The sequence below is a fragment of the Nipponia nippon genome, unplaced genomic scaffold (assembly GCF_047370975.1).
Source record: "Nipponia nippon isolate SJK-2023a ecotype South Korea unplaced genomic scaffold, ASM4737097v1 scaffold_1, whole genome shotgun sequence".
In the NCBI taxonomy this organism is placed as follows: Eukaryota; Metazoa; Chordata; class Aves; order Pelecaniformes; family Threskiornithidae; genus Nipponia; species Nipponia nippon.
In genome coordinates this window covers 85081578-85097510 of record NW_028262290.1, presented here as the reverse complement: position 1 = coordinate 85097510, position 15933 = coordinate 85081578, and the positions used below count along the sequence as shown (strand labels likewise).

Sequence of the window (15933 nt, the reverse complement as noted above, 5' to 3'; positions counted from 1 at the left end):
CAAAAGTCAAAGCTAAGTCTTTCTATTTGCTAAATTTCATATATGTGAGAGGATCTTGTGTCACATTGGTAAGAGGAAAACAATCCACAGACTTGAAAGCAGAAAGGAAAAATTACTCTCAAGAAATGTATTTCTCAAACAGATGGATATTAAGCTTAGTATTTGCTAATTGGTTCTTGTGCTGCTCTCCTTGCACATTATTTCCAGCAGTTACTTTACTAGGCTACTTGTTTATGTGCGTATTGGGTATAGACTATTAGCTGCTATTTCAAGCTCCTTGTTTTCTTCAGAAGTGCAACCTCTGTAAATATTATCACAGCCTTGGGACTGTGTAAACAGCTGGATGTCTTTATAAATAAATAAATAGCCTAAATTAATAAAAATAAATAAATTAAATAAACATTCACTGCTAACAGAGTCATTATTAGCTTAGCCAGATTGTGTGCCCTTAGTGACTTAACTCTGGCTGACCTCAACAGATGAGGGTAGGAAAAAAAAGGGGAAAGAAAATAATTACTTTGCTGTTTTCCAAGCTAAATAATTATCTAAAAAACCTACAGCTGTAGGTTTCCCCTGTTTACCCTCATCGTCCATGAGGGAGACAGGGATAGCCAGGAGAAAGGGACTTATTAATTAATTAGCAAGAAAGACTTTGAGACAAAAACATTGTGGGCAATAAAATGTGCTGACTCTTTCTAAAACCTTAGTTCTACTTTGCTTTTTATAAAACCATTAATGACATAAGGAAGAAGAAACAAAAAAAATATTTGTTCTTCACAATGCCATGTCTTCCAGTTTGCCAGGAAAAAACCTCAACACTTAAAGTACTGTTTTCCAGGTGAAATCAGTGTATGTGGTTCAGCTTAGCAAAGCCAGCTTCCATACTTCCTGGATTGCTGACACTGTAAATCAAATGTTATTCTGGAGATACTAGAAATATGTTTGATTACGCACTGAATGCTGAGACTTGCAACCACTGCTTTTAGCTAACAGCACAGCAAAAGTATTAGCAAAAAGCTGCCATTCTTCATCAATTACAACAGGGAATGGCAGCATTGCTTTTGGGGACATGGCTGCTTCTGACAGCTGAGAGAAAAAAATATATATATTCAGTGTGATGTCTGGAATGCAAAACAGGAGAAAAGTGTGCTTCCATGATTGTGTCTAGTGTTCAAGATATTGATGGAGCCAGCAAGCTTGTGCTATTATCAGGGCTGCACAGCCATGAATACATAAACTGGAAACCAGCTTTTCCAAGTAAAATATGCCTTCCTCACATTACTTTAGTGGAAGTCAGCTTCAGGTATATATCTTCAAAACACATTATTGGTAATTTCTTCTATAAAAGATAATCCCCAAAAGAGCAATGTCAGCATCTCTCTTTACAGATGCACATGTTCTCCCAGTACTAGAGCTTTGTTAAAACTGCCAGTGGCAGGTCAGGGGAATATTTATTGAGACAGGGGATCTCCTGATCTGAATTGCAATGTAGTGCTGCAATGAGTCATCAGTTCACTTTTCCTTTCCCCCCCCCGCCCCCCCCCAAAAAAAGAAAACATAAAAAAGTATATATTGATTAGGTTTTAACTTGAATTCTGAAGAGGATGGATGTTGTTTGGACTGCCATGGTGGTATTCTGGGAATTGTTGAGGAAGAATATTGTGCAAAGTAGTGAGTTTCTATGCCAGCAGGTATGCCGCTCTTTCCTCCTGTCCATTTAGGATGGGAAAATATTTAATCAATACTGCTTTTCTTTCAGAGATTCTTTTGATTTTGGCAAAGTAGCATTTTTACTCATGAAAGACTGTCAGAAAAAATGGTAATAGTTCTAGAAGTCAAATCCTTATTTCATAAACATTCTCATTATGGTATAAACTCAGGCTTCCTATAGTTCCCTCCAGTCATTCTAATATGAACTACAAGGCTTTTTTAGTGCTATTTTAGTCAGTTTGGCCAATGAGTTAGAGATCTTGGGCCCCATTCTATTTGCAGTTATTGCTGGATTGTCTTTGGACTTTAGCCAGATTAAAATTCAGGCCAGTATGCTTGCTGTGATTAAAACAAATATTTACAACATGTTAGTCCTCAATATTGTCTGTATTATTTTAATGAAAATATAATCTTCATTAAAATTCCATACAATTTCCTTGAGCCATGTGAATGGTTTAGCATTATTTTTCTTTTCTTTCTAAAACATAAATAACTACGTAAGCACATCATTCCATTCCTCTGCATTTTATAATGCCTTACATCAAATATTTGATGATTGCACATCAAAAATAAAAAATATAAGCCTTTTAAAATGCTATCTATCATATAAGGTATTTTCAAACAACAAAAATATTGTATTTTTTGTTCATTTGGTTACTTTATGTAGTAATGTAAGTATGTATTTTAATTAAAATGTCAGGAGCTATAGTAAATATGATCCTCCATCACTACCTTTGTGCATTAAAGATTTACAGCTGTAGTGTACTGTATTATTGCCTGGAAAAAAATAATTACATTTTAGTCTTTACTTTTAAATGTATATTGGTTTTATGCTTTGCAATAAAATAAAAAGCTTGTTAGATACAATGGGCAATGCTTGATAATACTGAGAGGATGAGAAACCAATTTCAGAAAACCTGTTCAGAACATTAGGTATATATTTAAGTTAGTAAATGACTGGAGGCACATTAAAAAACATGCCTGACCTCTCATAAAAATATAAGCTTTACATATTATCTGTTTGTTGTAAAAGATCTGACAAATGAATTAATACAGTTGAAACTGCTATCACTGTGAAATGGATTATTTTTCATATTCAGTGCCTGCTATTTATCAGGCTAAAATATGACTTTGAATGTCTGCCTTAATAAAACTTAGTTTATAAATCAACATTTCTTCTTTCTTTTGTGTAATAAGGTTGAATTACCTGGAGCATGTACCTAAGAATATCTAAACTAATATTTTTAGACAGCTAAGAATTAGTCTGTGCAGGAATTGTCAGGCACCTAAGTCGATGGCAGAATTTTCAGGCATGCTGATGGCTGCTGTCTGCTTCCTTGACTCTGAAACGTCACATTTTTGCATGAGAACTTAGACATAGACATGGATTCAGCTGTAGTGTTTTACATGCCTACCTGTGCATCACTGGCACGTGCAGACCAGTGCTACCAGGCTCCCTGCACCCAGCCCCTGGCTGCAAAGTGAGCTGCAGGTGCTTGGCCTGAGTGTAGACGCCTACACGGTAGAAGTCTAATAATAGGTGACATGAACTCCACTGTAAGTATCGCCATGAAAACACTCATTCTGGCTCACACTCTTTCAGCAAATCTTTGTTTTGGTAAATAATTTCTGGTTTGGAGGAAGCTGCTGCTGGTGGTATATAGCAGAAGCCACTTGCTGGTCATAGCGGTTTTGAAAAGAAAGGGAAATGGTAACTGCTTTGTAAAAAGGATATGGATTAGTTTTAAGCTGCTGTTGCTAGGGCTTAGGAAACAAATGATGAAATAGGGGGTGAGCTCCAAAATCCATTCTCAGCCACAGTAACTTTGCTTTGAATATGCAAAAAGACATAAACATGTTTACTGCTGTATCTGTTGTTTCAGTCTCCTGAGACACTGTATGGATTACATTTATGAAAAATGACCAACTTTGCTTATTAAAAATCCCCCCCACTAACACATTCAATACCTCACATACCAACATCTTAAACATGTGTGATTACTTACATCATAATAAGGAAAATTAATGTTGCTTGAATATCTTAATTGAGCATTTCTTACCTAAACCTGTTAGAACTTAAGAGAAGCTGATGAATATAGAGAGTCAGTAGTTCTTGATTTGTGTTAATTTAGTATACTTTGTAAAGTTTCTCTTATTCTGAAGTGTTACCAATCCATGCATTCAGTTGTGAATCATAGAATGGTTTGGGTTGGAAGGGATGTTAAAAATCATCTGGTTCCAACACTCCTGCCATGGACAGGGACATCTTCCACTAGATCAGGTTGCTCAAAGCCCCATCCAACCTGACCTTGAACATTTCCAGGGAAGAGACATCCACAACTTCTCTGGGCAACCTGTTCCAGTGTCTCACCACCCTCACAGTAAAGAATTTCTTACTTATATCTAATTTAAATCTACCCTCTTTCAGTTTAAAACCATTACCCCTTGTCCTATCGCTACACTCCCTGATAAAGAGGCCCTCCCCATCTTTCCTGTAGGCCCCCTTTATGTACTGGAAGGTCACTGGAAGGTCACTCTGGAACCTTCTCTTCTCTGGGCTAAACAACCCCAACTCTCAGCCTGTCTTAATATGGGAGGTGCTCCAGCTCCCTGATCATGTTTGTGGCCCTTCTCTGGACCTGCTCCAACAGGTCCATGTCTTTCTTATGCTGGGGGCCCCAGAGCTGAACACAGTACTCCACGTGGGCTCTCACGAGAGTGGAGTAGAAGGGAAGAATCACCTCCCTCGACCTGCTAGCCACACTTCTTTTGATGCAGCCCAGGATGCAATTGACTCTCTGGGCTGCGAGCGCAGATTGCCAGCTCATATTCAGTTTTTCATCCACCAATACCTCAAAGTCCTTCTCCTCAGGGCTGCTCTCAATCCACTCATTACCCAGCCTGTATCTGTGTTTGGGATTGCCCTGACCCAGGTGCAGGACCTTGCACTTGGCCTTGTTGAACTTCATGAGATTCGAATGGGCTCACCTCACAAGCCTGTCCAGGTCCCTCTGGATGGCATCCCTTTCCACTAGAGTATCAGCCATGCCACTCAGCTTGGTGTCATCTGCAGACTTGCTGAGGGTGCGCTCAATCCCCCTGTCCATGTCCCTGACAAAGATGTTAAATAATACTGGTCCCAATACAGACCCCTGAGGGCACCACTCGTCGCTGGTCTCCACCGGGACTGACTGCAACTACTTTAGTGTGACCATCCAGCCAATTCCTTATCCATCGAGTGGGCCATGTCAAATCCATGTCTCTGCATTTTAGAGATAAGGATGTTTTGCGGGACAGTATCAAAATCAATTACAATTGTTGGATTTGGGATTTTTTTTCTGTTTTATTTCACCTGGCCGAAATACATTTATGAATTCCACTAATTCAGTGTCATGCTGATATATCTTATTCATTGCATATGACTTTTTGTTGTGGGTTATCTTTTATTGCAGATCTGAATAGAACTTAAATACTCTACCATGTGCACAAAAAAGTAGGCATAATGAGATAAAACATAAATAGTTTTTTATCTATTAAATACAGATCATCTTTCCTTCTTGATCTCTTTTATAATAATAATGAAATGTCATTTAACCATAAGGAGACAAAATCAGATTTATTCTAAGTATTGATTTGATAGAGTAAAATAGTAAATAAATGAGTTGTTATTTTATCTATGATTATACAAATAAATGAATAAATCACACTGTTCATATGAAGGTAAAAAGTTCTTAAAGTTTTCCATAGGACTGCAGCATTTTTTGCACAAACTTTACCAGAGCTAGATCTGCCTTCTGAATATGACCTAGCATAGCAAACTAGCATAGAAAACTAGCATATCTTACAGTCCTCTTCAAAGTACACTGTAATTATTTTTTCCTGAACTGAGCTTCTAAGGATTAAAGGAAAAGCTCTGACAGTGATAAATACAGGTGCAGAATTGTAACTGAAATGGATAGAAAATAAACATTACTATTTAACTAACAGCTTAAGTACTTAAGAGGAGCAATGCTTTCTTTTTAAATAATTTTCTTAAAATCGAATCACATTTATGATTTATTTTATCTCATTGTAGCTTCAATGTATCAGTTAATATTGATTTCAAATCTCAAGATCAGTACAATATTAGGTTTAAGAATTCTTTTTTAAAAGAGCTGGCATATAGACTTATGTGTTGTTTTCAATTTGCAAGTGAGATGCAGTGAAGCAAAATTCATAAAGATGATATATTCTGAAGTCCAAAAGTGCTGCAAAAGTATTGATTAGGTAACATGAGATTTTCCTCACTGCCTGACTTTAGGAGCCTTTTAACTGTCTACATTTGTTGTCCAAAGTTAGTCGATGTGAACACCCAGTAGTAAAATAAGTGATTCGCCCTCTTGAGGTGACGGCCAGTGCTCTGTGTGACAGGTCTGCTGTTTCTATCAGATAGATAGACTCAAGTGTTGGAGCGATCTTCATTATGGTGTTTGCAAGTTCTCTGTTGATAATCTGTGAGAAAGGCGGGTGTTGTGGCTAGCTTTCCAGAAACATCAGATTTTTAAATCCTGACCTTTGGTAGGTCTTCTCAGTGCTCAGCACTTCAGAAAATATGTGCACATACAAAGAAACTTTACTTTCTGCTTTTGCGTTTGTAAATCATGGTCTTGCCTGTCCTGCCCTCTTATGGAGAATGTTGCTCCCTTCAAGGTGCAAAGCAAAGGTCTGAGTAACATGATGACAAAATTTTGTCAATTCATACTCAGAAGACAAACTATAATCAGCTCCCTGAAGTAGCAACCAGTGTGGCATCAGAAACATGAGTCCTGCCCCAAGGGGAGACTTGGGAATGTGTGACAGCATTGCTTTTTTTTGGTAGAAGTGCAGGCTATTGTCTTAAACCAGTCCTGAAGCAACACACTTGTCAGCCAGAGTGCTCAGTCACCCAGTTCCAGCTCAGACCTACGCATCTCAGAATCTTCAGAGGGAAGCAAAACTCACCAGCCTAAGGTCAGAACACAGTGAAAGACTGAACATTTTGGTAGGGAGGAAAGAAGGCGGCAAGTATGTTAAAAGCTAACATTACTTTTCAGTGGAAAAAGTAGACTGAATTTTTTAGGTTGGAAAGGTAGTAAGATACTGTAGCAATGAAGGCAGACAGTTGTGTGTATACCAGGAAGGGAATTTGTACTGTACAGTGAGTGAACATGACATGTTTTGTCAGTGTAGTTGCTCCAGAAGGAACAGATCTCCCTTTTTCTTCCACAACAGTAAGCGTCCAAAAGTGACACGTACAGTGAACTTCTGTTTTTCAAGGGAAGAGGAGAAAAAATTTGAAAGCTACAATTTCCTTCTCCATCTTGGTCACTGGAGTAGAACTAAGTTATTGCTGTGGCTCCCTGAATTTCTGGACCAGAAGACAGGGCTGAAAGTGGGAGATCCTATTACAAAGATACTCCTTGTGGCCAGGAACAGATGAAAACCATTAAATGCTGTACAGATATTAGATTGCTTCTGTCTGTCATTCCAGTAGGAAAATGTATTCCTCCAGCTGGGCTTGTCTAAGCTATTTAATGTATAGTCGGTTATGGTAATGTGTTATGTAAAGAAAGGTGCAAGAGTTTGGGTAGGCACTGCTTCCACAGTTGTTATACTGAACCTGGACTTTGGTCTTCTCTAACACGTATCATTCCTCACCTTTCACATCCAGAAAATCAAGAGAGTAACCTCAGGCTTTTAGTTAACTGAATCCATCTCAATAGTTTATTTTCATTCACTTATTCATTGCTAATCTTTTATTTCTTTTAGAAGTTGATTTTAATGAAACTTGCCCTCAGCTTAAAAACATAATCAACCTATTGACTTTAAAAAGTGATTATTAGTCAAATAACATATATCTGTGTCTTCTTCAGGAGATAGAAAGAATATCTCTTGGAATAGCTTTTCATTCTCTATTGTTTGATAAACAACTGTAACAGGAGCAGTCTTGTATGACCAGCCATCATGCAGCAAGTATTTTTACAATGTTAATTCCAAACGCTTCAGCACCACTGTCAGTCCTCATACGGAGAGATGGGGGGATGGTGGGGACTGAAAAAAAAATCCTCCAAACAGCTACCTTTGCAATGAGTTACTTTCCTGTCTAAGTCATGGGACCTTTCACGTGGACCATCTCTCAGTGAGGCACTCCCAGAAATAAACTTCGACAAGTCCATTAAGGTTAATTTTAGATTGTGAACATCCTTTGAAACTTGCCAGTTTTCATTACAGTAAAGTAGCAGTCTTGAAGCACTTGCAGTAGATATTCTTGAAAAAATGTCAGATGACCTCCAAATGCAGAACATTTCTTAAAACAAAAACAGGGGGATAACCCTCCTCCCTGTGCTGTTTCTCATATAGGCTCACTGACTCCAAATCAACATTGCAAATCCCAACACTCCTTTCCACAGAAGATCATAGGAAACTATTAACTATTCAAAGCTGATGGGAAAGCCTAAATATGTGGCCGTCTGTTTTGCTGAAGACTATAGTTTGAACATTATTTTCATTATGGGGCAGTGGGGAAATGCAGGTAAATTGCTTAGTGACCAGCAGGAGGAACAAGACATTTCTGCAAGACTATTGCCATTTACAGTGAGTTTTCTGTCTTCTTGTGCATTTCTTCTGCTCCATGGCGTGGGTCCCCTTTAAGTCAGAATATAAAGCAAACTGCACTAGGTCTGGTCTATAACCATGGCTGAAAACAGAATATCAAGGGGAGGTTCTTCCTCCATGGTACTTTTGTTTCCTACTGCACTGTATTGGAAAGGGAAGAAGACTCAAGTCTGGATTTTGAAGACAACTGGCTGAACGAAACACCTAATTTCATTCTACAATGGGAATGTGAATTCCATCTTCAGGAGACTGTGGTATAGTTTTTTAAGGTAGTTAGAGATTGGTTCACTGGCAGATTCAGGAGCTGCTTGACCAAACACTTGTTTTGAAGGCAACTCACATATTTTACTTCCACAGTTGTCAACCTTTTCACAAAACTATAGGACATACTCCTTTTTCAAAATCCAGTATTGCACTTCCCCAGGCCTCCATCCTATATGTGTGGGGTAAAAAGTTTTTGTAAATAATGCATTCATCATAAAGTGTTTATAAATATCTTCTGATGGTGGGCTGCTTCCCATTATGCCTCAGCTCTTACCTAGATGATTGCTAGCATGGAGTTGAAGAATTGACTGTTTTATTCTCACCTTGTTTCCAGTAGAACAAGAATTACAACAGAATCCACTAGCAACAGAACTAATGTGTCTGAAATATGCCTGATCACTGCTCTATACTGAAAATGTGATTACCTGTGTTTCTTTGCAGGTGCATATGTGCTTCAAGTAAAGGCGACAGATGCTGATGATCCCACTTACGGAAACAGTGCTAGAGTGGTTTACAGCATTCTTCAGGGGCAACCATATTTCTCCATTGATCCGAAGACGGGTAAATAGTTTATCTGCAACAGTGGAAGATTTAAACTTTGGATTTTGATTCATGTGGGCGTTATCAATGAATAAATATGGACTGGGCTGATATGGCCAAAAGCCAATAGAGTAACTTTGCACATGATTCAGTTTTGAGTATTGACTAGTTTTTGAATGAATTACAATCTGTTGTAGAAACAAAAGAAACATGCTCTTCCAGTCAGTCCTGGAATAGCTAAAATATGTATACATTGAACAATTTTTTTTTTTTTCATGCTTTACAATTTCTCTATAGCTAAAGCTTTATCTGCTTACATGCTTTCTATTTTTTGTTTTTTCCTGATGATTCAGTTTCATATCTTGGGTCTACATTCTTTTTTCTCAACATTTTTATTTGCTGAACTTATGGTCAGAAATTCTCTAGCAATGATTGTTTTGCTATATAGAGCTAATTTGAGACTGTGGAACAGCTAATCATCTCCTGCCTTCCTCTTTTCCTGGGGCACAGTATGTTCGTCTGGGGTTCCTGGATGTGTGAGCAGAAAAGCATAATATGTTTAAAGAGACTGAAGTATTTGGAAGTTGGTAGACATGTTAATTAGGTATCTTGTCCTATATTTCTAAATGTCATTCTTATTTCTATATTTAGTAATTCAGTTAAGCAGACAATAACCTACATGGTGAATGCCATGCATTGTGTTACTCTGAATGTTACAGGTATAGTTGTCCATATGCCCCTTTCAGCAAATAGTTTCTCCTTCCAGTGAAGCTGTACTTGAAAGTCAGACTGTGTGTTAAAGAGCCTTTATCCCTGATCAATCATTAGTTTGGTGGTGAGAGCCTCATAGGGCTGTTAGTGCACTATCACCAATGGGCACATTCCTTTGTCACATGCTCCACTGAGCAGGAGATGTATTGCAATTTGCAGTGAGCAACTTTACTTTTCAAATTGAAACGGGACTTCTTCAAGTGGCTGGGGGGAAAAAAGTGTTTACCTTTATACTTTTTTTTAATTATTATTTCAGTCTTGTAGAGAATGAGGAGGAATTCAATGGCAAGAAAAAACTTTACTGAAGCTATGATTTGAGTTCTAGTACAAGTTTCCCAAGAAAATATTAATAGTTATTAGTACTTGAAGAACAAATTTTTTTCCCATGGCACTTTGAATTGCTGTGTCATATGCACTCGTCTATTACTCAGTAGTGAGTATTGAGTGGACCATAGGTGATGGCCTGCATCCTGCTAACCCTGGAAAATAATACAAACCAGTGTTTCCACATCTGTCTATTAATATCTTTAATGAGTTACTCAGGTGGACCTTGGTGGTAAAAGAAAGGACACAGCTGTAAAGGAAGATTCATGAAACAGCTAGCCCAGCATAGCTTAAAATCCTATACCAGAAAAAAGCATATAGATTCATGCTTCTATGAGCAACAATAATCGGCTGTAACCTGTCTTACACGAGAAAGGTCACAATATGAGAGTTACCTGTGGGTCTAACGATGACTGTAGAGACAAACAGTATGTGAATAATAATGCACAGGATGCTGCTTAATGTTTTTCTCTAAAATCCAGGTCTTGGGCGGGACTACAGATCTTCTGGCATTTCCAGTTCTTTATTTTATAACTGAGGAGATGATAGAGTGGTTTTTCACTGAAGAGTTTTACTGCCAGACACATCTTGAGTGTTTTTGACAGGAAAGGGGAAGAAAGCCATTTGGGTACAAAATGACAGACAAACTCAGAACTGCTGGCAGATGGATAAGCATTTTTTGGATTGCTGTTTTTGGCTTTTTTGGCCATCTCTTGCATTCTAGTAACAATTTTGAGACACTCTCTTGTAGTTATTTTAAGAACTTAAGAACATCCATACTAGGCCAGACCAAAAGTCCATGCTGCCCTGTATCATGTTTCCAGAAGTGATGGCCTGCTCAGCTCTAGTGAAGGATAAAAGACGTGTTTAATGATGCACCCCGGAATACTCTTCTAGTCTTCAACAACAGTTTCTTACAAACTTCCTGAGTGATGAGCAGTGTTCATGTAACTAAAACTCTGAAAGAATTTCTCCACCGTAACTTGTCCACTTCCCAGCAGAGTTGACTTGTCCAGGAGCACAGTATCTGCACACCCAGTGACTAGAAATTCCACAGCAAAAGTTTTTTTTGGGTGAAGAACCAGCTCCTCTTGCTTCTTTGATATGCAACGCCTCTTAACTTATTTCATACCTCACATTTACATCGCATGAGACAGTGAACAGTTAATTCCTATTTATTAGTTCCCCATGAGCTTAGAGACCCATATTCTCCCTCAGTTGCCTCTTTTCTAAATTGAAGACTTCTTTAAAGAGAAGCCATTCCATAGCACTGATCATCCTTCTCCTCCTTCTCAGGACGAGAAAGTGCACACAGTATTCAAGAAGGCAGCTCATATGGATGTATAAAATTATTTAATCATAACACTTCTTTATTCCTTTCCAAACAGTTCCAAACATTCTGTTTACTTTTTAGCTTCTACCACACAAAAGCTGATATGTTTGTGGAAATTTGTATTACTACCTCAAGATCCCATCGCAAAGCGGTAATGATGAAACGACTAAGAGTAACTTTATATGTGAAATAAGGATTGTGTTTGCCATGCACATGATTTTACACATACTCTTTTCTCAAATCATTCCTGAAAGGTGAAAAACATTTACTCTGATATGAGTCTAGTACACTTAAATAGTTTTTAACCCTTATGGGTTGAATGTCACAGCTGCCCCTTTACTCGTCTTCTTTACTGACCTAATTTTTTGCAGTGCTTTGCTGGAGGTAAGCAAACTATGTGGAAACAGGAGAGTTAGCCTTTATTGCTCTTGCAGGAAGGTTAAATGCATTACAGTCCCTGCTGGAAAGCAGCTGTTGGACTGGCACATTTTAAGACCTCAGATCTTATATGTGGGGGTTACTTTTTGATGCTATGAAATTGCTCTTCTGATTTTAATGTGAATTTTCTTTAACATAGAGCACTTCTCTTCAGAAAGATAACCTCCCTTATCTTTTCTCCGTACATTCTGTTCTGTTACTAAAATGACCTTTTGACAAACTTCTTTCTACCCAATTTTCTGATGTGTTTATGATGTCAGTATTCTTATTTATGGCTAGATGTCTCCAATTTTTTCTTAGACTCGGTATTCTAGTCCATATTCTGATCTCAGTTATGTTCTTGAAATGAAAATTGGTGTTAGCAGGAGTATTGATGTTAATATTTATTCAGAAGGTTTTTCATGGCACCCGATTTTTTCTTCCACATAAGTGGATCATCTCCTCTTGAATTATGGCTCAATAACTTTGCAGAGTATATCTTCTGGTCCAGGTCCCATACATGCTATTTTCAATTTTCGGTAGCCTCATTGAGACCATAGTTTTCTGCACATTCGATATTGACAGTTGCAAAGAAAAAAAAATCAGTTATTCAGTTCTGGAGCTGAACAATCTTTATTGTAAAATCTTAAGTCAGAAGGATTTAAAAATGCTCAGACCACCTTTACATGCACGGAAGGCCTCTACATCATAATAAGCGTTTGATTTAAAGTTTGGATATTCTTTGTGGAGCTGAAGCTAGAATATGAAAATTTGTAGTTCTTTCTTTCCCATGGATTTTTACCTCCATTTTATTTTTCTATTTTGATGGTTAGATTACTTTACATCACCTTTATCCTGTCCATATGAACTGATGATTTTGGTAGAAATAGTATTTTTCAGGGTTTTTTTCTATGCTTTTGAAATAGAGTAGGTAGAAAAGGGAAAATTGCCTATGAACTGCTAGACATGAAAATTATTCTCACTGATTTATTTTTGCTGGAGACAAAGGTTTTTTACAGAAAAATATATAGAATGCCCTTATACTTCCAAATAGGAATAAACAGTGTGTGACTTGGAACTTTACTACAAGAGTGAGAGCCAATTCTTCATTTTCTGCAGACCATCTGGAATATATCTAACCGAGAAAGCCACTCAATTGTACCTAAAAGAGGTATAACAATCAGATAAACTGCATCTCCTGCTCACAACCTACTATCTGCCCATTTTCAGTTTTTTCTACTTACTGTTATTTTGTTTTGCTAGTATAACAAGGGAAGTCTTTAATTCTCATAACTCTTTTCTCCCCAGAATAAGCATACCAAGGATATTGTAAAATACTGTGGAACATATAGTCTCCAAATGCAAAAATATGGATTAAGAGCTTCAAGAGAAAACCTAGTAATGTTCATCTTGTTTACAAAAAGATTTTTTTTCATGAATACCACATGAATATGAACAAATTTTTACAGTTTTACAATTCAAGATTTCTGTCTGAAACAAACAAAACATTGAACAATGATCATTTCCAAAAGCTCAAAAGGGTAGTGTTGCAGTATCTAAATGTTCTTAAGTATTTGCTAGTCATATTCCAGATCTATGCAGTACATTATATGCCATGCTGCGGTGGAAAATAGTTATTATTAATGTTGTCATTATCATCATCAGTTTTATAAGTGGAGAGAAAGGAATTTGTTATACAATTCAGTTCAACAGGAATTTTTAATAGGTTCCAGAAATAGCAGATTTAGGTCAAAGTTATTTCTAGACTCTGAACAAGTACAGTAAGATAACAGTTCCTATTTCTACTTCTTAACACAGCAGCGGTTAGTTGCTATAAAGGTAAAAATGACCCTTAAAGTTTGTTTCTTATCATTCCAGACCCATTATAAGATGAAGGGAAAAAGACTACTTTTAAACCCAAATGGTTTAGTACTAGAAAACAATATTTTATAAAACAATAATAGCTTATAGGAGAAGCATGCTTCCAGTTGGTTTATTTTTCAATTGTGCGTGCTACCTGCACCAATCTGCACCTAACCATTTTCTGAAAACTATTGCTGAATATATAGTATTTTGCAATGTAATATGCACTTGTAAAATGTTAACAAATGCATTTTCTCCTATACATTTTGTTTCAAGCGAAAGGCTTGAGTGCCCAAAACCTTATAGCTTTTTACAACCTCATCAGCTAATCCTTTGATCAGTAGTACCTCTCTCTCTCTCCAAGTCTTCCTTTTATCATATATATTCTTAGCATATCAGAAGGGACATTATGGCATACCTATTTAGATGTCATCTATCCAAAATCACTGACGATTAAGAGTCATTTGTGTAATGTCTTACCATGATATTTTAATTACATTTCTTTAAGGAAACTTCTAAAGTTTTCACTGCATTTATGTGCTATATAAGAAAACTTTCTCAAGTAAAGGAAGGTCTTCTAATAAAAACCTCCTTTTGTACAAAAAGAATATTGTCTTGGCCTACAGTAGCTTACCTGTGACGGCAAGTGACTGATTGGAAACAATTGAAGATGCAGTCTCTGAAATGCATTGCCACCTCTTCCTACATTGCCCTACTCAGCACAATGCAGTGTTCTTCAGTCCTGATGTGGCAAACCTGTGCTCACGCCATTCACATCCCTAGTGAAAATGCACCATTCCCTTTCAGCCATTCATATCCTGATTGAAAAGACACAGCAGTCATTTTGAATGGTTGAATAGCTGATGAGCACACTTTTGAAAAGCCCGAGTGATTTGCATGTTTCTGTGTGAACTCCTCTCTTATCAGTCCTTTAGGAAGAGTTCCATTCCTGGTCCAAGAGATCCAGTATTAAAATGTAATAGGAGACAATCACAGCCCTTTGTTTACTTATTCTTTCTCTTTCCCATTTCTTCTCATAGGTGTAATAAGAACAGCTTTGCCAAATATGGACAGAGAAGTGAAAGAACAATATCAAGTTCTAATCCAAGCCAAGGACATGGGCGGACAGCTGGGAGGACTAGCTGGTACTACCACCGTAAACATCACTCTCACGGATGTCAATGACAACCCACCCAGATTTCCTAAGAGTATGTTGTATTCCAAATGCACTAATTTTCAAACAGGCATGGCTGAAAGTATTGATGTGAAAAATTCTTTAGATAAAGAATTGAGATTCAGGAAGAAATACAGTATATTATGAAAAAAATTAGAATATACTGTTGTTTTTTTAAATAATATAAAGCTCAATTTGAAAGTATGACTTTTGAATGTTTAAGTGGAAATATATCATCATTCCAAAGGACCAGCCTGAGCCTGAGAGTTCATTTCATTTACACTTTAAAAATTATTTGGAAAATACTATTTTGTCAAGGGAAACTGGATGATCCCCTTCAAATTACAGAAGGTTATAACCTGAGACTTCCAGGTGCCAAAGACAAAGCTGGCTCATGCTAAGTATTGTTGTTATGATAATCAGGAACATATTTTTTTACACGTCTTGGCCCAGAAGATTATATCTGTCCTTGAAAACACTTAGAGCCTCAAAATAGTGATCATCCACTGACAATTTATAACATTTCATATCAATTAGTTTAAATGAGGCTTTTCAGAAGTATGCTAATGTAAAGTGTTTCATAGTCTGTGTATGATTAGCAGGATTGTCACTTACTGCTCTCCTCAAATTTACTGAAGTTTTGTATGTTCCATACCTTTGAAATGCAGACACTAATCAAGCATAAAACTTGATAACTATGACAAAAGAATCAGCTGTTAAACATTGTTAATAAGGCAAATTCATATTAGAACATTCATGTGATCATGGCAGCTTTTTACTTTGTATCTCTTTTCTTGCACATGAATTGTAATCCCAATTTATGTATTATAAATGCTCCTTAGGTACTAAACCACACCTGAAACTTCACAGTTTTCTTTCATATAAGTATTCTTCTTCTTTTCCT

At 37.1% G+C, this 15933-nt stretch overlaps 1 protein-coding gene across 6 annotated transcripts in view; it reads left to right on the top strand.

The window, feature by feature from the left end:
• LOC104015341 (cadherin-12) overlaps positions 1 to 15933 on the top strand; it is a 589747-nt gene that overhangs the window by 503250 nt on the left and 70564 nt on the right. For 5 of the 6 annotated variants that reach the window (XM_087761238.1, XM_087761232.1, XM_087761247.1 and 2 more), the window contains 2 exons: positions 9049 to 9168; positions 14896 to 15063. In XM_087761238.1, coding sequence (XP_087617364.1) covers positions 9049 to 9168; positions 14896 to 15063 — 288 coding nt within the window. Of the gene's footprint in view, positions 1 to 9048; positions 9222 to 14895; positions 15064 to 15933 lie in introns of those variants that run through there. The other variant, XM_087761274.1, reaches the window with a different exon arrangement.